Source organism: Schistocerca serialis, chromosome 11, assembly GCF_023864345.2.
Source record: "Schistocerca serialis cubense isolate TAMUIC-IGC-003099 chromosome 11, iqSchSeri2.2, whole genome shotgun sequence".
Classification (NCBI taxonomy): Eukaryota; Metazoa; Arthropoda; class Insecta; order Orthoptera; family Acrididae; genus Schistocerca; species Schistocerca serialis.
The window spans coordinates 46,468,259-46,491,219 of record NC_064648.1 but is presented as its reverse complement, the minus strand read 5'-3'; the positions used below and the strand labels follow the sequence as shown (position 1 = coordinate 46,491,219).

At 40.1% G+C, this 22,961-nt stretch overlaps 1 protein-coding gene across 11 annotated transcripts in view; it reads right to left on the bottom strand.

The window, feature by feature from the left end:
- Positions 1-22,961, bottom strand: part of LOC126427348 (zinc finger protein 665-like) — a 120,415-nt gene that overhangs the window by 23,469 nt on the left and 73,985 nt on the right. For 9 of the 11 annotated variants that reach the window (XM_050089674.1, XM_050089681.1, XM_050089682.1 and 6 more), the window contains one exon: positions 13,257-13,294. The exons of the other annotated variants lie outside the window; for them this stretch is intronic. In XM_050089674.1, the coding sequence (XP_049945631.1) occupies positions 13,257-13,294 (38 nt within the window). The remainder of the gene's footprint in view (positions 1-13,256; positions 13,295-22,961) is intronic. 11 annotated transcript variants of the gene reach the window in all.

Sequence of the window (22,961 nt, the reverse complement as noted above, 5' to 3'; positions counted from 1 at the left end):
AGGTTCAAATGGCTCTGAGCACTATGGGACTTAACATCTATGGTCATCAGTCCCCTAGAATTTAGAACTACTTAAACCAAACTAACCTAAGGACAGCACACAACACCCAGTCATCACGAGGCAGAGAAAATCCCGGACCCCGCCGGGAATCGAACCCGGGAATCCGGGCGCGGGAAGCGAGAACGCTACCGCACGACCACGAGCTGCGGACCAAGTGAGAGGTCAATCTCAGTATAGGCAGTACCCAAGGTGACCGCAGCAGTGGACCAATTGGTGGACATCACTACCTGGAGCTGTGAGCGAAGAATCACCAACTTCATTCACATCGGAACACAGCAATTACTATATCTGTCCATGCAGATATATACAAAGTATAGGAGTCGAAGGTAAGGAACACAGACAATATTTAAAATAAGTCGCTTCTTATGAAAACATGTCAGCTCTCAGTACTCTGATTTACTACTGCTGCTACTATGAGAGCTTCCACTGGATTGGGCGATCTAAGCGCTGCAAGTAACACAAAACAAAGGAGTGATGCAATTCAGCCAGTGGTTCTATGGACCACACAGTTTATAAAGCTTATAAATGTGCCTGATAAATACACACATGTGCACAAAATACGGGATTTGAAGCAAAATAACAATAATAACAATAATAATACCATTACAACTATAATAGTAGTAGATGTCGCGAAAATATACTTACAGCAATTGATAAATAATTCGCTCACTTGTGACAAACATCAAAGGATAAGGACGTCAAGTCATGCATCAAAAGTCCCCATTGTGAGCCAATTTAAGTATTAATGCTGACGAACAGAGAAAATGAGCAAATAAGCTTCTAACAAACACTATATGCTTTCCTTGCAGCAAAGGTGAAGTCGTTGCAGCAGCAGGCATCTGGTGTCAACATAATGCTGTTCAATCAAACCTACTGTTTGAATACCAGTGGGTGTAAGCATGTTACTGTCAGTGTAATATCGAATAGGGAGTTCTAGTATGTGGAATTTCTTGAAAACCATTGATTTAGTGATGAAAAAGTAATATTCGCTTTGCATCAATGACACTGACAATGCAATGTCTCAAAGCAGATGTCAGCCTTGTTCCACAGAAAAGTTTGTTCTCCCCTGATGTTACCAGGTGATCATACCATCTCTGTAGGGGAAAGAGTTGGTACAGTTAAAATATTTAACAACAGAGGGAGCACATATCTACAGGAGCTGATTTTTAACATTTTAATGAAATGCAGTACAGGATGAGCTAGAGTGTTGGCAAAGATGGCAGTCACATATACTACAAGTAATTTACTGTCGATAGCTTGCCAAAATCTCCACTCATTGGAAACTACCATAGCTCGACTCCATGATGCATTCCGTGCATTGATGGAAGTGGAAATGTATGAATCATCATTACCAGATGTGGGCACTGAATTACGATCTAATTTAAGTTTGTTTATATACCCAGCTGTAAGCAAGAGTTTATAAAAACCCTCCATTTCAAAGTACATAAACAGTTACCACTATAACCAAGTGGACGAAACAGTCTCACCACAAGGGTTTTTAAATGACTGGTCCTGCAGTGATGAAGGTAGAAACCTGAAGAACGAGACGAATGGACCATTACTTCCTGATATTAGAGGTGCTTTGGTTATTGGGGTTTCATGCTGCGGAAAATAATTACTTTTTACACTGTTGACATATCCTCTGGGAGTCCACTTAGAGCATGTATATATTTTTCAAAAATTCTGTTTCAATCAAAATATCAGCTACTGCAGGAGATTTTGCATGGAGTTAAGGTACTAACATACTAAACTGCCAGCAAAAGCAGTGATATTCCACCACCTGAAAACGTAAAACCAAACAGCATATTCATTTTTGAACATCTCTGTGGAAAATCAGGATATCCGCCGACATTTCTGCTTAGCTCGCCACATGGAAGTGAATATAATTTATTTGAGTGAGACGTACTTAAGCATACCAAAGCTGTTGGTCTGGGATACACCAACCTTGTAACAATCGAACAGGACAATCTGAATTTAAAGCATATTTTCCAAGTACATGTAGGAACTGACATGGCACTCAATGAATTCGTTATATGGGAGGATTGCTGGAGTAACTCTCAGTATAGCTTGCTGGTTACAGATCAAACTACTAAACTGAATGAGAGCCAAAACTTCAAAATGATTCTTCAAAAAGGCAATGCACCAAAACGCACCTGTCAGTATATTGTACACTATGTACAAATTTACACATGTGTTGCACATTCATTCAGAGGATGCAAAGCACGTGCGTTTGACAAAAAAATGGAGGTAATCAACACTAAAGTAATGGAACTGAATGTCTTGTCAAGGAAGGTGCTATGAATAGTGAGGTGTTGATTGCTCAAATTCAGCAATATGACCTGTGGGTCAACGAGAAAATTGAAGGAGTCAATGTAAAACCAACGCATATGTGGAACAAGAATGTGATAGCTAAGGCACTTCACGCCCATCACCACCGACTGTCTCAGAATATACGTAAGTTGTAAACTGTCTCAAAAATGGATGAGTATGCAGCAGCATGTTGTCAAATGTGTGTAATGTTAAAAACTGGGGTGTGGAAGATAATTTGACAGAAGTTACTTTCGTGAAAGTTAGGTCAACTGCAACGAGACCAGTGTCCCTCAGCAACATTTCAGCCAGTAACTGACAGGCTGAAAGAGCTGTCATGGACTATGGATGAAACCAGAAACAGGAGGAGGAGGAGTGCCGAGTTAAGAAAGAACATATGAGGTCATCAGGGCAAAACCGTATTTGTTAGGTAAGCACTCAATATGTTTAAGCAAGAAGGCAATAAGAATTGGGAACAAGGAATCTGAAAGATTGCCTATGCTGTTACAGTTAATAATTTTGAAAATGTCGACTGTTAAAAATATACCCTGAAACTAGAAAAACACGTGGTCCAATATCACATATGACCAACGCATGCAAAACCCCAAAAGGATGAATGGAAGTCTCATAGAGCGACAAATACAGGATTTTAACTGAACCAGCATTAGCAGCTCCACCTAGTGCAGGTAAAATAGTCGAAGTTCAGCCTGAAACACTAAACAGTCTACATCTAGAATATATAAATTACGGTAACTAAATGGAATCATAGATCGATTACGACTGTTTACAGCTTTAGCTGGTGAAGAGATTGCAGATCACATGAACAAAATATCGATCTTCCCTGGGCTACGAAAATTATGCATCGTCGAATAAGTGTGGAGAGAGTTGTTCATGAGCTTTACAGACCTGCATGCAGAATATATCTGATAATACAAGGAATGGATTATGTATGGCAGACTGATCTCTTGGATATGCAAAACTACTTACAATCAAATAATGGCGTCAAGTACGTCTCGCAGTCACAGACATATTCCAATTTCGCTTGGGCCTTACCTTTGAATGTAAAGACAGGGAAGGAGGTTTGAGAGGTTTCTGAACAGTTGTTGCAGACAGGACTAAATCGACTGTCCATCAACCTTGAAGACAGATGATGGAAGTGAATTTTACGATAGACATTTCAAAGCAGAATTCGAATTAAGTGGGATAAACCACTACTCAACAGTCTCATATTTGGAAACTAGTATTGCTAAATGGTTGAACTGGACCATCAAAAATGGAATGTGGAAGCAATTTAATCTTCAATGTATGTGCAAATGGCTGAACATACAGCCAAAAATCATCGACGAGTATAATCGCATTATTCACCACAGAATTAAGAGCAAACCTATTGAAGTCACAAAGGAATTACAGGAAAGCTTTGAACCCATTATGTTCCTCATAGAGCAGGTCATATGATGACAAAGGAACAGGGCATTGATGAAATGGCTTAGTTTCTCATCAAAGCTCAACAGCTGAGTGAACACCCTCAATTTGCTATGTAATTCGAAAAGCAAAGCTGAAACCATGCAGTAGTGTGACATGAGTGCTACGAAACGTATCAACAAAGTCGGAGGTGGTATTCTCGAGAATCTGCCATCAGAAGTGTATATCTCTGGATACAATTTCTGTGGAGCTGTAACAAAACTAAAATAGCATCTAGCTTATGGTGATAAGGGCTTTAATGCATTGGACAATGTATACAAAGTGCACATCATTGCCTACACTACAGACAATGATCACCGTATTGCAGAGCAAATATTCATTGATAAGGCTACACAGGTATGTCAAGGAACAGATATTCATGCAGCACAAGCTATTTCTGAATATGTGGTTGATAAGGCAATGTTTGCTCGAACTTAAATGGCATTACTGAATTCAGTTCACTGTATACTAAAGAAGAGGAAAAGCCCATGGGATATTTAAAAAATTGGTGAAAGCTGCAAACGGTGCCTTTCGGCAGAAAGAAGGAAGGAAATGATGTGGTAAAACGCCCACATTCCTACAAATATCAAAGACAGCTGGTGGAATAATTCTGTTTCTGATACTTGCATTTGCTGGGCTGTCAGATACTGGTTTCATTAGCTAGGAGAGCTGATATAATTCAAGCAGTACAGAACGCCCGAAAAAGCGAAAAGTAATTACAAGCAGCTGAAAGGCATAATATGACCATGGAGGCCATTGCTATAGGTAAAGGCCTATATTTACATGGCTTTGTTTGTACATAAAGGCCCACAGCAATGATACTGGAAAAAAGGATTAATAACACAGATCTGGTTAAACTCGTCAGCAAACTTAAAATCACGAGATTTTACAGCGTGTTTATAAAGGATACATTGCCTAAGACAATGTGGAAATCCAAGAAACATGGAACTGTCAATTTAGATGTTGTTTGGGGTATGGATCTCTTGGTGATTTAAGGCCACCTGAAGAACTGTGTTGTCACTTCACCAATAGGAACCAGCTGATGTACAATGTTCGACGCTACCATGACTTCAGTTCATACCTCTGAGGATATTTCTGCATGATATTTTTCCTGAAAATTGCATAAAAACAAGCAGTATGCAAGTCTCCACGTCATTTGAATCTGCAATGAAATTATGTTCACTCTAATCCTAATTGGTTTAAATTGAAAGTAAACTACTTTCCTCCAATATATGTGCAGGGGGTAGCGATGTACAGCATTGACTGGCTGGAAACATACGAAAGCATAGCTAACGTCACTGAATTAATAATAAATTGCATCTAGAGAATTGGGAAGTAGTGTCAATGCCTCTTGGCACTTGCAACACTGACAATTCATATGTATACTTGAAACGTTTTGTTAAGCGATTTGAGGTATGAAGTGAAGGCAAACGTTAATATGTTTAAATCAAAGATAGAAACAAAACACATTGCGGACTTCAGTCACAAATATTTAATAGGATGGCTACTAGGTTTCTCAGAGGGACAAGTGATGGTGCATAATACTGATAAAATTTTTAAGTTATCAACTGGTGAACCGACTGCCAGTCAGTACAATTCGTGTAGAGTGTAATATTGTAATGAATTTTGTACCTCGACGACAGATTAGTCCATATTATTTATGCGTTTTTTCCTATAGTGAGTCTTGCTTACAAAAGTGAAGAAAATGACGTCCACAATGAATATGGGCTGCCACATGAAGCCAAGGTGGCGAAAGGTTCACAACCATCAGGAATGTGGCAGGTACTGTGAAATTAAGCTGCAAAGCAGAAGCCAAAAGTGAACTCCACGAGGTAACTGAGATGAATGGCATGACCCATACTAGAAGATAAGGGAGTCATGGAATAAGAGGGAATAAGATGAGTGGTCAGGCGTCAAAGAGAAACGGCATGCCTATCCACTGAGGAGGACATCATGCCAGTATGACTAGTTGTTCAGCATATTGTGCATGGACTCTCAACCGGGCTCGCGTAAAAGCCACCAGTGGTGGAACATATTCCATGATGGTGGAGTGTGTTAAGACAGCAAATGATGAACAGAAGTGCAGAGGAATGAACTAAACACCCACAGTCTAGTTATGAATGGACATGGGATTAAAAAAAAAAATGGACGAGGGTGGTCTGATCCGCTCCCCTGGAAGTACCACTTATGAGATGTAGGACACTGAGGAACTGGGTACCATGTACAGCCAGGTAAGAATACATGGGAGGACCAAGTAAGTTTCCTATCAGATATTAGCAACAGGAATTTTCTAGTTTCAATGAATGGAAGAACGAAAGGTGCAAGATGTAAAGATGGTGTAAGAAACTCATTACGCAGCCAAATATTCATACAAAAGGTTTTGGCAGTGGAAAAGTGAAAGCCACTGTCCATGCTTCACGAGAAAAGAAGATAGGAACGACGCTGAAGACGCCACAAATGGAGACACGTTTGTGTGGAACTGTAACAGAGTGTAAAATCCTTGGCGAAAAGGGAGCTGAGACGCCTGTTGGGTGATTCCATAATATGGTTGCTTGGGATAGCAAAGACAATGATACCCAGGACGAGCATTCAGGCAACCCGTTTTCGTGGATACATGTGTGTGACAAGTCAAACCATATAAACCTTGAGACAACTTTGTCTTTCAAAACTTCCTCTAGTAAATGGGGCAGCTAGCTTCTAAAGCCCCACATGTACGGACTACAGAGGATACCAGCCCTCTAGTAGATGTATCAGGACGATGGTTCAAAATGTGGAGAGCATATCTCCCCAAGCGAATCATATCGCTGCATGCCTCAGTCCACCAGGACCCAAGACACACTACAGTAAACTTGAAGTAAACGGTATGGAACATTCTTCGGCGATAAGGATAACATTTGGAAGATACTTTACGTGGTCTTCACAGCTGTGTAAAGGTCGTGAGGGAGGGGTATAGCCTCCAGTCGGCCTTAGGATGTCAAAGTTAGCGTAAGGAGGGCTATGCGTGAAGTGTTCAGTGAATTCGAAAGTAAAATTCTATGTACCGATTTGACAGGAAACCCTAGGAAGTTCTGGTCTTACGTTAAATCAGTAAGTGTATCGAAAAAGCATATCCTGACACTCTGGGATGATGATGGCATTGAAACAGAGGATGACACACGTAAAGCTGAAATACTAAACACCTTTTTCCAAAGCTGTTTCACAGACGAAGACCGCAATGCAGTTCCTTCTCTAAATCCTCGCACGAACGAAAGTATAGTTGACATCGAAATAAGTGTCCAAGGAATAGAAAAGCAACTGAAATCACTCAACAGAGGAAAGTTCACTGGATCTGACAAGATACCAATTCGATTCTACACAGAGTAAATGAAAGAACGTGCCCCCTTCTAACAGCCCTGTACAGCAAGTCTCTAGAGGAACGGAAGGTTCCAAAGGATTGGAAAAGAGCACAGGTAGCCCCAGTTTTCAAGAAGGGTCGTCGAGCAGAAGCGCAAAACTATAGGCCTATATCTCGGACATCGATCTCTTGTAGAATTTTAGAACATGTTTTTTGCTCGTGTATCATGTCATTTCTGGAAACCCAGAATCTACTCTGTAGGAATCAACATGGATTCCGGAAACAGCGATCGTGTGAGACGCAACTCGCTTTATTTGTTCATGAGACCCAGAAAATATTAGATACAGGCTCCCAGGTAGATGCTACTTTTCTTGACTTCCAGACGGGGTTCAATACAGTTCCGCACTGTCACCTGATAAACAAAGTAAGAGCCTACGGAATATCAGACCAGCTGTGTGGCTGGATTGAAGAGTTTTTGGCAAGCAGAACACAGCATGTTGTTCTCAATGGAGAGACGTGTACAGACAAAGTAGCCTCTGGCGTGCCACAGGGGAGTGTTATGGGACCATTGCTTTTCACAATATATATAAATGACCTAGTAGTGTCTGAAGTTCCATGCAGATGATGCTGTAGTATACAGAGAAGTTCCAGCATTAGAAAATTGCAGCGAAATGCAGGAAGATCTGCAGCAGATAGGCACATGGTGCAGGGAGTGGCAACTGACCTCTAACATAGACACACATAATGTATTGCAAATACATAGAAAGAAGGATCCTTTATTGTATGATTATATGATGGCGGAACAAACACTGGTAGCAGTTACTTCTGTACAATGTCTGGGAGTATGTGTACGGAACGATCTGAAGTGGAATGATCATATAAAATTAATTGTTGGTAAGGCGGGTGCCACGTTGAGATTCATTGGGAGAGTCCTTAGAAAATGTAGTCCATCAACAAAGGAGGTGGCTTACAAAGCACTCGTTCGACCTATACTCGAGTATTGCTCATCAGTGTGGGATCCGTACCAGGTCAGGTTGACAGAGGAGATAGAGAACATCCAAAGAAGAGCGGCGCGTTTCATCACAGGGTTATTTGGTAAGCATGATAGCGTTACGGAGATGTTTAGCAAAATCAAGTGGCAGACTCTGCAAGAGAGGCACTCTGCATCATGGTGTAGCTTGCTGTCCAAGTTTCGAGAGGGTGCGTTTCTAGATGAGGTATCGAATATATTATTGCTTCCCCCTACTTATACCTCCCAAGGAGATCACGAATGTAAAATTAGAGAGATTCGAGCGCGCACGGAGGCTTTCCGGCAGTCCTTCCTGCGAACCATACGTGACTGGAACAGGAAAGGGAGGTAATGACAGTGGCACGTAAAGTGCCCACTGCCACACACCGTTGGGTGGCTTGCGGAGTATAATGTAGATGTAGAAATTTGCCAATTGGATTTGCACTCAGGTGGGGTAGGAGTCAGCGCATGGATGCACACAGGAAGTGATCACTTGAATATGCGTCAGAGGGAATGGGTCATTCCAGGTTGATACAGCGCGCGCCGCTATCATGTGATCTTGTTTTGAGCGCGCGCTATAATAGATTATAGTTCGCTGTTCTAGTGCGGGTGGGCTCCAGTGGTGATTTGCTATTACGTCGCTGGCGTGTGTTCGTGGTGGCTGGCGGAAAGTGAGAGGGTAGTCGGTTTCTGCATATTGCACGGAATGTGAAGTTCGCTCTGCCTGACCTGCTGGTGACTAGCGCTAGGGTGGTTGTACCTCGCAATATGAGCAGAGTGGTCTGGGGAGGATCAACTCGCTGCTGTTCTGGCCATGCGGTGGTGATTAATTGGCGTCGGGGTACTTGTTCTGCCTGCCTGTCCGATGTGGAGGTCTGGTGGGGTCCTGTGATACTCTGGCCTGGAGACAACCAGTTGCTAAATTTTGGGGTCGTATGCCAGGTTAGGGTGTGAGCTCGGTTGGCTCGTCAGATTTTCCGCTGGAAGCTCCAGCTGCGGTTTCGGAACTTCATTCTGATGTGGGACGGCGTTATTGGAAGTTTATGCTGTGTGTGTGTGTGTGTGTGTGTGTGTGTGTGTGTGTGTGTGTGGCACATTACGATATTCATTGGTACTAATTTATTTGCTCAACTGGAGTACCTTTTGTTTATACCGCTGAGTGGGTCGTTACCCACGCGGTCTGCTCAGCGTAACCTTTGGTGGTGCCTGTATGTTCCTTTTTGAAGGAATTCATGTAGGTGGATCCTGTTACCTGCCCGGAGTTACGTTCATGTATGGTATATTTGGCATTTGACATGTTAAGTAAAGTCTGCCTAAGGAAGGCGGTTTTGGACAGTATACACATAGTGAATTACTTCTGCTTAGTATATATGGTCTTCTGGGACAACACGATCTCGTCAATTTGGTCTGTGTCACAGCATTTAGTGGTATGTTCCGTATTTTTATCTTACTGTGTTATTATTAACTTGGTGGAATAGTCACGTTTGGTATTGTTAAGGCACTTCTCAGACTGTGGTTTGACTATTCACGTGTGTTTGGCTTTTATTGTTTTGTTTATTAAGATTTGTGTGTGTTGGCTTCTGGCACCTGTTAAGAGCGCCTGAGTTAACGGCGCTGTGGTTATCATGTGCTGTCGGGATGTTATATTGTTATTCCATTTTTGAATTTTATCTTGTGTTGATATTATCTGTCGTGTGTTACAGAACATAACCAACATGCGTAAGTGATGGGCAGTTGTGGGAGGCATGTTGGAGAGCTCTCAGCATTTATTTCGGGGACCGTTTCTAGTGGGAAGGCTCTGAAGTGTGAGAGCTCGGCCATCTGTGATTGTGTTGGGAGTTGCCCTTGCCCTTTGGTTGTATCAAATTATTATTTTGTTATTATATTTATTGGTTGTGTGTTGCGCTTCTTTTATTTTATGGTGCCAAGTGCCATTATCTTTCTCAAAGTTCTTTTATATAAATGATTTTAAATTGTAATGCCAAGTTAACTTATTATTGGATCTTGGTCTGTGGTGTAAAATCTTTTAAAGCACCATTGTAATTTGTTCTTGCAGAATAAATTTCTCTTATTTTGTGGTGCCAAGTTGCCATTATTATTAATGTTTTTTAGTTTATTGCTGCTCTTAATGTTTTCCGTATTTATGGTGCCAACTGTCGTCATTCTTAAAGGTTTTTGTAAATGATCTTAAGTTGTATTGCCAAGTTAACTTATTATTGGATTTTGTCTCTTGGCTAAACTCTAAAAGCTGTTTGGGGATTATTGGGTGGATATCCTTGGATAGTTGTCCTATAAGAACACACATTCCAAAGATGACAGGCGAGCTGGACAGTGCAGAACGAGAAGTCCAAATGGTAAGAAATGTGCATGGAATCTGAAAGGAACGTGGGTGCTCTAGTGGTAAGAGATGATTCAGAAGGTCAGCTAAGAGGGAACCTCTTGGACAGGTTCTCTAAGAGCCCCAAAGCAGATGGTGGGCAGTGAAGCAGCCAAGCAGCAAAAAGGAGTGAGGGAGCTGACCAATGAGCTAGGGTAAGTCAGACTTGGTAACAGCAAATGATGGAGAGGTGTAGATGTTGCAAAGAGAAAAGGTGAAATGAGAAAGGGCAATGCTGACTGCAACAGCTAGCAGTCGCATGTTAAATGAGATGGATGGGCAGCATGGCTCCCACATGAGGTGGAATGCTGTCCTTGGAGGTAAAGGTCACAGAGGACCAGAAAGAAACATGAAACGTCAAATGGGTTGTGAGGATAATTTTTTTTCTTGGAAGCAGAAAACAAGCGGACACTGCAATTCCAAGAGCAGCTGTAATCCCTCCTGGGATCTAATGCCATGAATTTTCCATTGGAGAAGTCATAATGGGGACTGGGGAAGGGGGAACAAACGAAGATTAGTCACCTTGGTGGCTGCTGAGTGCAAGCCTTCAAAAATCCACTGTTACAGGGGGAAGAGGCTGAAGAATCCTGTTCCATGAGATCTACAAACATATTGGCACTCTCCCTGGGTCAGTCTGAATTCCACGGTAGAAAATCAGTAGGCAGTGGGCACCAGCAAAATGGAGGCCAGCCAGGTAAGGGTACATATGCCAACACCACTGAAGTGGATCTCCAAGTCAGGGAAGGAGAAGACCATTTGTTTTTGTTAGAGTTCTTAGAACTTTCTAGTTGACGGATGAAGAGTATGTTTTTAGCTGTAGAAAGTCTTTGCAGGAGTATTGCTTTTGTCCTTTCAGCCTGATAGTTGTGTAGCACGTGATTCCGCCACCAAATGTAAAGATCTGATTGCTTGTTGCGTAGCTGTAGTAGGAGACAGGGATGCTATTGTGACCTGTGTGATTTCACTACTGCAACACTGACTTGAAGTCGGAAGTCTTGGTGGGCATATCCTCCGTTATGCATGGCATAGCAAAAATGGTACTGTAAATGCCAGATGGAAAATGCACGGATTTTGACTAGCTAACAATTTCAAGTGACAGGGTGGGGTTTAATGGCCTTCAATCACATCTCCTGGATGCTTGCTCATTAAGACACTTGGGACATTCACGGGATTACAATTGATACAGCAGGGAGGAAGCGAACAACTGCCCTCGTGTGCATCTCCGCCAAAAGTAACACACTTGGCCATGTTTTGATTGGATACACGTTTTATTATAATGTTGACACTTGTACGAACGCATCTGGTTTGGAATGTATGGTTGGACTGTGATTACTTCACAGCCTCCCTTAATCTTTGAGGCAAAAACTACTCGAGCAAATGGTAGAAAATGAGTGCATGTGGGTCCACAGCTCATGGTCGTGCAGTGGCGTTCTCGCTTCCCGCGCCCGGGTTCGATTCCCGGCGGGGTCAGGGATTTTCTCTGCCTCGTGATGACTGGGAGTTGTGTGCTGCCCTTAGGTTAGTTACGTTTAAGTAGTTCTAAGTTCTAGGGGACTGATGACCATAGATGTTAAGTCCCATAGTGCTCAGAGACATTTGAACTATTTTTTTTTTTAGTGCATGTGGGCATTAAGTTTGCATCCATCTTTATCATAAATGAGAAAAATTTCACAGAGTCTCCAACTGCAACACCTTCCAGAATAAGGCATGCATTAACTGTAGCAAAGAAATGACCCTCTTCAGTATGTGACACCATGAGGAACCAAGGTGCATTTGGGAGGGCCTTCAAATCTATAGCCTCATTTTGTTTATGTTTATGTTTAGTAGACACACGCTAAGATGGTGATTGATACATTGCAAAAGAATCCCCCATGATTGCCATCTCCAATGGCATGCTCTTTCCAACTGGGAACCCCCTCCGAGGGGGATTCACCCACCGTAAATGATTGTTTGCACCTCAGGTCACACCCCCCAAACTCCTGACAGAGGGACCAATTGGCATTTGGGAAGGTAACAGCTCAGTCACTCACCCTTTGGGCCTGATCTGTATCAGAGGGTACATGAGAACCCTACCCGTTGACCTGGAGCTGCCAATTATGCATTACCTTGTCACCTGTAATGTGTCTAACGAATGGGACAGCCTTCAGGAACACACCAGGACGAAGGAGAAACAAAGAGAATGAGGATTCACCAGTTAAGTCTTCACAGCCTTACTGAAAGTGGCACCAGCTACTTATGTTTCTTCTTGATGGTGGTCTGTAAACCACTACAAGCTTGTGCATTACCTGAGCACCACTGTGGCACCGAATTGAGAGAGGTGTTCAACACTATATTCATTAATCTGAAAGGCTGCGAATCAGCTCCAATTTTTGGATATATAGCCATTCACCCTTTCTTCTAACTTGTTCTACTGCAGTATGATATTAGCTTGTGCCCATCAAGATGAATCTGTTGAATTTAAGTGATTTCATGTGACATTCTGCATTAAACACAATACAGCTGCTGATATGCCACCTGAACTTTTATTTTCCTGTATGGATATCAGACATTTGATCTGTTTATCTAGGAATAGTCACATAACGGTTGTTGTAAAGAATAGTATTAATGAATCATTACAGTAGTGCATTTTATAACTGAAGTACTCTCACAATTAATAAACAAAAATTTATATTTCTGAAAAAGTTCTGCAGTGAATTATGAGAACTTACCTTGCACTATCAGATGCACATCTTATTGAGGTTTCCACCTGAAATATTTGAAGAAATGGCCAGTGATTTACAACTGATGAGACAGTAAATACAGAGAATTCTATTAACGCCCACCAACATGTGATTGGTCCACAAAATGCTGTAAGTTAGGCTTGAAAATATCATTTAAGAGGACATGATAAACTGTTGCAGTTAATGAAACAGAATGTTAGTAAGAATTCATTCTCCATTTTCTCACTGTCTTCAGTACTGTAAATAACTACACAAGCCAGTAATTTGGTAGTAGCCATACTTCCTACGAGACACTTCACAAAGGAAAGTGACCAATAACATCTTTAATCTGTTATGCACTTACACTTGGTGTAAAATTTTCTTTCACTTTTTTCCTGTTATGAAAACTGCCATGCACCGACAGATGAATCCATCATCGTAAGTGACACATTTGGACCTTTGTGCTCTGGGCAGCCCAGACCAACTTGCAGAGGTGAGGAGTGACTCCTAAACCCAACCGTAAGTTCACACCCAGAACTACATACAGGCTTGGACCATTAAATATACAAACATTAACAAATATTGGCAAACTCAAAATAGTTTCACACATTGTAAATGGACAAGTTAAAATTGGCATTACAAAATATCACATTCACAGATGAAGAAATACCACAATCAGAGAACTGTAGATTCTTCACAGAGAACACAGGGAAGAAATTCGCGAAACTACTACAGAACTAGGCTCTGCATTCATAAATGGCAATTATGTTGCAAACGGTGCCAAATTTTTTGGGAGGACAACGGTTCAATCCCACACCCGACCATCCGGATTTAGGTTTTCCATGATTTCCCTAAATCACTCCAGGAAAATGCCGGGATGGTTCCTTTGAAAGGGCATGGCCGACTTCCTTCTCCATCCTTTCCTAATCTGATTAGACCAATGACCTCGCTGTTTTGCCTCTTCCCCCAAACAATCCAAAATCCAAATTTTTCATTACCTCCAGAAGTCTCTCCCTGCAATAATTCAATATTTAGGTGAGAGGTACACAATAATCAATGCACATGCACCAATAGATCAGGATAACAATGCAGAAGGTAAAACAGTCCTCAGAACAATGTTGAGAAGCATCTGATGAAGTTCCAGAGGAAAACATACAGATTTTATTTAACTTTTATCCTCAGACTGGCACAGAATGGAGATGAGAACATTATCTGCCCAAACTGCTATTAAATGAATTTATTCACAACTGGAATTTTGACTGTTATGCCATTCTCAAGTGACAGCTTACTATGAACTAAGTCAGTGTTATTAAATGTCATGCCTAGTGCTTGGGGAGTGGATATTAAGATGTGCAGTATGACATGACTTTGATAGAAATTAGTACATGAAGTACTACCAATTTCTAGGCATACAGATTACAAAGACTCCCATCTTGTAAAGAAAATGGAATTTGAAAACATGGTTAACACAAAAGTATTACCTCAAAAGTATTACCTCAAAAGGAATTATAAAGGATTCAGACATCACACTGAGCTACCACTTGAGAATTGTACAACTGCCAAATTAATTTTGAATAAGTACATTCCATATCAGCCCTGGTAGAAAATGTTTTCATTTATGAATGTCTGCCTGACTAGATGTAAGAAAAAAGGAAAACTGCTAAGAAAAAGACATTTAGCATACACCACTAAAAAGATACGAGGACAACAATAATATGATTTGAGAATATCAGACAGCTTGTGTGCCAGTAACAAAGCACAATTCCGAAAAGATGATGAATTCCAGAGTCAGACATAGATATCTGTTGAAATTGACCATTACCACTGAATAATAAAAGTGAGATTCCTGGCCTAGAATAACTGATAACCATGTTCACATAAGATTCAATGAAATTCCATGAAAAGTTCAAGGAGACAACAGCAGAATTCTAAAATACATGATATATCAGAGATGGCTTAGGACAGGATGGTCCTGTGAAGGCCAAATTGATAGAGGACTAAAGGAGCAAAATACTATTGGAATACATCTGTAACATTTTAGAAGGCTTATGACTATAAAGCAAGACTGCTTTATTTCAAAATTCTTAAAGAATCTGAAATACAGAAGGCAACACGGGTCTTCTTAAAAGAACTACAGCCTCATTTGAGATAAGAACAGACTTTAGCCAAGGCAATGTACTAACTCCATTCTTCTTTCAGACTATACTAGAAAAGTGAATATTGAACAGATGGAGCTGTTCTCAGAATCTACTACCAGAAGTTGAATACTACTTGGTTAGAAAATTGACAATTTCAAAATTGTTTGTTCAACTTTTGTAGATAATTTAGCAATGCTGACAATGTAGAGAAACCACAGAACAGAGAGAAAGAAAAACAGTGGGAAAAGCATGACTAGTCGTCTCCTCTGATAAGCAGCAGTGAAGCAGTAATGGGTAAATACACGACTGCAACATCCCTATCAAATACTAAGTGTGGGAGGGTCAGGGGAAGACAAATTTAAGAATCTATGAGAAGTCATGTAGCCAAATGGTGGGGAAAATGGAACCACAAGAGGAAGACTATAAAAGATGGACTCTGCATTTCAGTTAACAGAAGATGTTTATAGTAAAAATTCATTCTCCAAAATTGCAGAACCTCCAACTTGCAAGGTAGTCATTTGGCCAAAATACACATCTGTATCACAAATACTAATTTTAGAATCAACAAAAGATAGTGAAAATTACGAAAAAGAAAAGATATTAGGAAACAGAATACCACCACAAACATTTAAATTCAGAAACAATACAGAAGTATAGATAAATATGTAGGAAAATAACTGGAGACAAAATTTAGCATACAAGGTTAATGAGTCTTAGCATACTGAAAAGAAAAACTCTGTGGCAGTACTAAAACCATTACAAAATCTCAATGCCTTACAAGAGTGCACAAAGACCTACAAGAAACTTGTATAAATTTGCAAGATATTTAAAACCAAACCAAATACAGAAACAGGATTGAGTTGGTAAATTCTCCACAGCATAACAGTTCCAAAAAGACAAGACAGAAACTGAATGTCAGGTGCGTGGAAAGAAAAATGTGTACAGAAGAAGGAGTAGCATAAATAAATGTAAAACCTTAGCTGGCCTGTAACTAATCAGAAAAAAAAATTGTTCCATATTTGTAGTACCTTCTCAGTAAAGCATAGCAATCGTATATGTACTGCAAACAAGTTGCAGCAACCAGCTCAAAGAGTCTCTGCAAATATGCAGATAACAGTATTTGGACTGTTTTGTTAGGCTACAGCAGTGATCAGAAATATTTTCCAGTGGTGTTGTTATGCTTTCAGTACTGCTTGCATGCAGTCAAAAAAGAGCAATGCATTCAAATGTCACTCCATCAAGAGCTGCACACTGCTGTGGTTACATATCTAGTGAACAAATGCGATCATAGAACAACAATGTACGTATGTATTCCTTTAGCTCGAAAGTTTGTAACTTGCCTTGATGGTATGGTATCCAGTAACTACTATGACTGAGATATTCACTCAGTGATTGTTTACTTGCAGAGAACTAGAAGCACAGCAAAACAGAACACTCGCTTGATGTGAGACAAGCTGTTTTGCATGTCTTCAAGATTGGGAGTACTTCTAGGGACTATGGCATATTACAACCACAAACAAGTGTGCACAGTCAATACCAAAAACATGAAACAACAGTAACTAATAAGCCAAGGTCAGGTCATCCCTGAAGAGAGAGGAGGAAGGACAGAATGATTTGTACGCAATCAGCTGGTGTTCCAAGAGAAGCATCTCAACAAAACTTGTGAATCCCTGTAACATGTTCGTTGCACTGGTGCATGTCTTCTGCCAATTGAATCCAATGTTACTAGATAGAAATAGATTTCCTGCAACATTGAATATATGGCCATTTTTAAGGCAACCGGGAATTTTGACTGGAACATTGGACTTGTTATATTAAATTTGAGTGTAACACACCTCAATTTTGGAGGCAGTTTTTTGAAGAAACAAATCAATTTTATAAACTGCAATATATGGTATCAAGTCTTTGTAAGCACCACTGGAAATTAATTTGAACAAACAATGAAGGTAACTGAAAATCTGTCATGCATTCAAACTTTCAAATATTATACGTGAGATAGTAATGTGAATCTACCATCAAATGCACAGGATTGATTGACACTGAACATTTCCCATTTAACACTGAAACATGAAAATCTATACATTTAATATTTTGCTCTGGTGAACTATGTTCCTTCTAAGTCAAGAGAAATGCCCTTAACCTACTATCCATTGGGGTTACTTTCCTGTGAGAAAAGGCCGACAACTGTGAGGCAGTATTTAAATTCACATTCATGTAACTTTTGCACTTGAATCTTTAAGCAATTTTAGGACTTTCCCAAGGTCAGTGCTATGATGGCAAGTAGAATTTTTGTCACACATTTAAACATAATCATAAACTCATTGACAAACAAAAGATGAATGCAACCAAAATTAGTGAGGGATAGCAATAAACAAAGGATGCAACAAATCAAATATTCTAACTCTGCTGACTGATCTCTCAAAAAATCAGATGCATAGCCAACTGCTAATTTGACACTTTCCAGCTATAAAATATTATTCACAAATATTATATAGAAAACCACTAAAATTGAATTCAACAGTACTATTTCAAACTGTGCAGCCCAACTTCAGGAGTTAAATAGAGCCCTGTATAGTTTTTCATTAATTAATTTTATAAACACTGACTACAATAATGCTAAATAGTACTACATGTAAGCCAAAACTGCCACAAGCATAAACAATACATCAAACTGTACAGTGAATACATAGTTTGACTGGAACTCAACTGGATCCAGGCTATCTACAATTTGATTAGAGCTACTCAATTAATTTGACCAGAGCTAAATGTACTCCACAATTCCATACACCAAAAGACAGCATATTTTACACTACACCCTTATCATTATCAAATGTGTATTAGATATGTTTTTGACAAATTAACTATTATGCAGTGTGATCAAGATGTGTCAAGTTCAATTGGTTGTAATTCAAACTTGGTAAGTGGTACGTAGTAAACTAAAGCACCATGTAAATGAGCAGGAAATCACAATCTTACCTGATATGACACGTTTGTTTGTATAGAAATATTTCCTTGTGTTTAATTACTGTAACAATTGCATATGATGGCAATTTATCATGATTTCACTGATAATTAATGTAATATTTATCTCAGAATGTTTCTTAAGGTTCTAAAGTGACCAGCATGGGAAGGTGCTTATCTCAAGCCAGGCTTCACAAAATCCTCACCAGAGTACCAACTAATCCAGGAGGTTAATCGAGGAAGGACGATGGGGAAAATACAGAGACAGCACATGAGACACTGGAACTACTCCTCAAAACTCATTTTCCTCAATATGCTCTGGCGGATAACATAGAGCAGAATGCGACCCCTGGAAGACAATGGTTCTCAGGCACTCAAAGAGAGGACTGGGAATCAGCCAAGGAGTGTGTCAATTTCAGTAAAATCCAATGGGCGGTGGCAACATTCTAATAGGTCAAGTCACATGGTCCAGATGGAATCTTTCCAGCTCTCTTAAAACAAATAGGAGACAATCTTATGAGAGTCCTCTGCTCGTTATTCTGGGTTAGCCTAGCAGTGGGAGTCATTCCCAATGCCTGGAGGGCAGTGAAGGTTGTCTTTATTCCAAAGCCAGGGAGAATTGATCATACGAAGGCCAAGGATATGAGACCAATCAGTCGAGTTAATGTACATGCTGAGGAGAGGAGGCTAACTAGGGCTCCTCTACATTCAAACTAACACACATAACCAGGTAAATCAAGTGAGACAGCTCTCCAACTATTTGTTGGGAGGGTGGAGAAAGCACTTTCCTTTCAAGAAACAGCCCTCTGCATCTTCCTGGGCGTCAAGGGGGCTTTTAGTAACACAACCTTTGATTCCATGGTTAGGTCAACAGAGGTGCATTACCTAGTGACCACTATATGTAGGTGGACTTGGGCCATGCTTAGTGGAAGGAGGGTAGAGGCCACATGATGAATGAAAAAATAGTAATTAACACCACTAGAGGTTGTCCACAAGGAGTTTTGTCCACTTTATTGTGCAATCTACTGGAGAACGAACTCATTGAGGAACTAAAGCTTTTGCCACGGATACGCAGATGACCTTGTCATAGTAATACCTGGCAAATTTGCTGACAAGGTTAGGAATATGGCACAAGGTGCACTGGACATTGTGCAAGACTGGTACATTACAAGACTGTTGTGGTACCAATCACGAAGAAGGACATCTAAAGCTTTTTGATGAAACTCTATCTGTGAAGGGGATAGTGAAATATCTAGAGATAATCTTAGATGAGAAACTAACATGGACCCTTCACATTAAGAGCATCTGCTCCAAGGCGAATTATACTCTAGTGAGTACCAGAAGGCCTTGTGGCAAAAACTGGGGCCTAAGATCCTGATGTATGCACTGGACATACACAACAGCGGTTAGACTTAGGATCTCCTATGGGGCCGTAGTGTCGTGGAAGAATGTACAACAGCAGGCTGCAGCTAAGGAGCTTGCTAAGGTGCACAATCTGGCCTGCTTTGCCACAACAGGCAGAATTAGTAGCACACCAACCACTGGGATGTAAGTCATGCTGGACATGCCTCCACTACATCTTTGGGTTAAGATGAAGGCAGCAGCTGGTGCATACACACTCAAAACTGGTAAAAACTGGATCACATTGGATATCCAGACTCACACACTAAAATATAGGAATGGCTTGAGAAATGCCGCCTGACTATATAACAACTCCCAACTGCTTCAACAAGCCTTACAATACAATCATTGGAAGCAAGGAGCAGTGGGAAAACAGTTTGACACCATGCAGAGGACACTGTCTGGTTTACTGATGGGTCAAAATCAGACCAAGGCGCTGGGGGCGGGGTGTACAGGGTTCAGCCAAAACTGGAGGGCATCATCTCTCTAGGAAAACTGGCCTTGGTATTCCAAGCTGAAATTACTGCAATCAAGGCGTGTGTGGAGGAGAATACATATAGGTGCTACAAGGACCATAGCATCTACATCTATTCAGACAGCAAGGTAGCCCTGAAATTATTGGGAGCTCCTGCAGCACAATACATTATTATTGCAGAATATCACAGGGCTTTGGTGGAGTTAGCGGATTCAATAGCGGAAACTTAATATGGGTCCTTGGTCACTCAGGGATCAGTGGCAATAAAGCTGACAGGTTGGCCAGGATGGGGGCAAAGACTCCATTCAGTGGACCGGTACCTGTTCTGATAATCACCCATGCTATGATCAAATGAACTATGGAACTGCCTTAGAAGAAGCACATAGAATACTAGACCAAGGTCTATAAGCAAAAACATGGTAAGGTAACGATGCCAAAGTTGTGCTTTAAAAGGTGCTCTGTAACCCTGGGCTCGAAGAGGAAAGAGATTAAACTCATGTTTGGACTGATGACCAGTCATGGGAATTTAAAAAAAAATACCTACATACAATGGGTATAATGGAAGAAGACCATAAATGTAGCATCTGTGATGAGAGTGAAGAAACTGCATCACACCTAATCTTCCAATGCATGACATTGGAGAGCAAAGAGACAGAATTTTCAGTGCAACTAGAAGTGAAGAAATTGTGTCTAACAAATAATGGGCAGAGAGACTCCTTGCACTATCGAAGGGCACTAGTTGGCTTTACTAGATATACAGCGAGCAATACTGCACAATAAACTGTTTCAGTGCCAGGTTAGACCGAAGCTGTCTTAGCTTCTCTGCCAAAATCAAATTAAATCCATCATCCTTAGTGGATCTGTGTTCAGGTATTTTTGACAAATTAACTATTATGCAGTGTGATCAAGATGGGTCCAATTCAACTGGTTGTACTTTGAATTTGGTATGTGCTACATAGTACCTTAAAGCACTATGTAAATGAGCAAGAAATTATGATCTCATCTGATATGACAAACTCGTTTCTATAGTAATATTTCCTTGTATTGACTTATTTTAACAGTTGCATATGATGGCTGTTTATCATGTTTTCACTGATATTTAATGTTAATATTTATCTTAGAATGTTTGGTAAGCTTCCAAAGTGACTGTATGGGAAGGTGTTTATTTCAAGTTGATTAGTTTCAATAAAAACAATATACTTTCAATCACTTATTTTAAGTAAGTTTTGTAAGATGTTTTGAAAATGACTAGCATGGTATGGTTTCTTGAGGTTTTAAATAAACAGTGCTGCTGTGCATCATAGTCTTTGGTAATGTATGTGTGTTTCTCACATAGTCTGGGCCGGTGAACTGTTACTGTTAAGTCTGCATAGGTTTTGACAGTATTTGAACCGAAGTCTGTGGGCAGCCAACCAGTTGTGTCATTTCAGCTCTCTAAAATTGTATGGATGATAAGATTTTGAGCAATAAATGAGGAATTTGGCATTTTCTCATTACATTAAATTGTTGTATGTTTTTGTGACTGACGAACTTTCACTTTGCACAACTGATAGTTCTGTTTTGTACTGAACTTTGATTGACAGTGACACAGCATCACTGATAATTACACCCAGCTGGACTTAGTTCCGATTTCACATTAGCTTATGTAACTGGGGAATCTGTCAAATATTCACAATTATTCACATAATTGAACTGCATTATCTTCAATCTGAAGTGTTCACCCTTGCTATGTGATCCTATATAATTCAATTTAATGATTTTAAGGATAGCCATTTCTATTTTTGTGTCTTACATTGACAGTACACCATTCAACTTAACTTTGTCACTGTGTTTACATTTCCTTATTTAGTTGTCACTGCATTTAAATTCGTTTAAACAACTTGTTCAAGTATACATTAACTATTACAATATATGCCTAACTTCATACTTTTAGATGTTGCTTAACTAACAGGCAGCTGGTGGTTTTAACAGGGTAGATACTCAGTGGTAGATGGCCTTGACCCATGCATGGGACTGTAGACAGACATTCTGAAATCAGCTCTGTTCACTACCCTGAAACTCAGTACATCATAGGACCAATTTCAAAGCATTAACATTACACATCTTGATTGAATTTTCACAGTAAGCAATCAGCACACAGTGTCAGTAGCTGGACTGAAATCACTATCAGTTGCCCTATTGGCATACAAACTGAAGATAACAGACACAAGGCCATATATTCAATTTTCTCTTTCAAATCTATTTCATTGTGGAATATCATAATGGAGTTCCTCCTTTCAGTACCGGCATAAACATCATAATGACAGATTCTGAGATGATCAATTTTTGTTGATTTTATACTGTGTACTCACTTAATAGAGAAAAGGCACCTGGGCAATATGAGATGGCTGTACAATACCACTCATATTACACTAAACTTGTTCCTTCTCTAACAGCAGCATATCAAACATCTCTGAGCCCATGGAAGTTTCCTAGTGGCTGGAAGAAGGTACCAATCAATCATATTCTCAATTAGTGTCACCTGATAGATGCACATAATCATAGCAAAATGAAGCATGTGCATGAATAACGCTGTATGGTATATTTCCAAGTTTTTAGGAAATCGACAAAAACCATTAATAAAAATGTAATAGCAGATATTTATTGTTTGCAGATGCAGACTGTTGAAAATCGTGCTTTTTAAAATTGCACTAAGGATAGATTTTAGAAAATACATAACTATTAAAATGGAAAAACAGT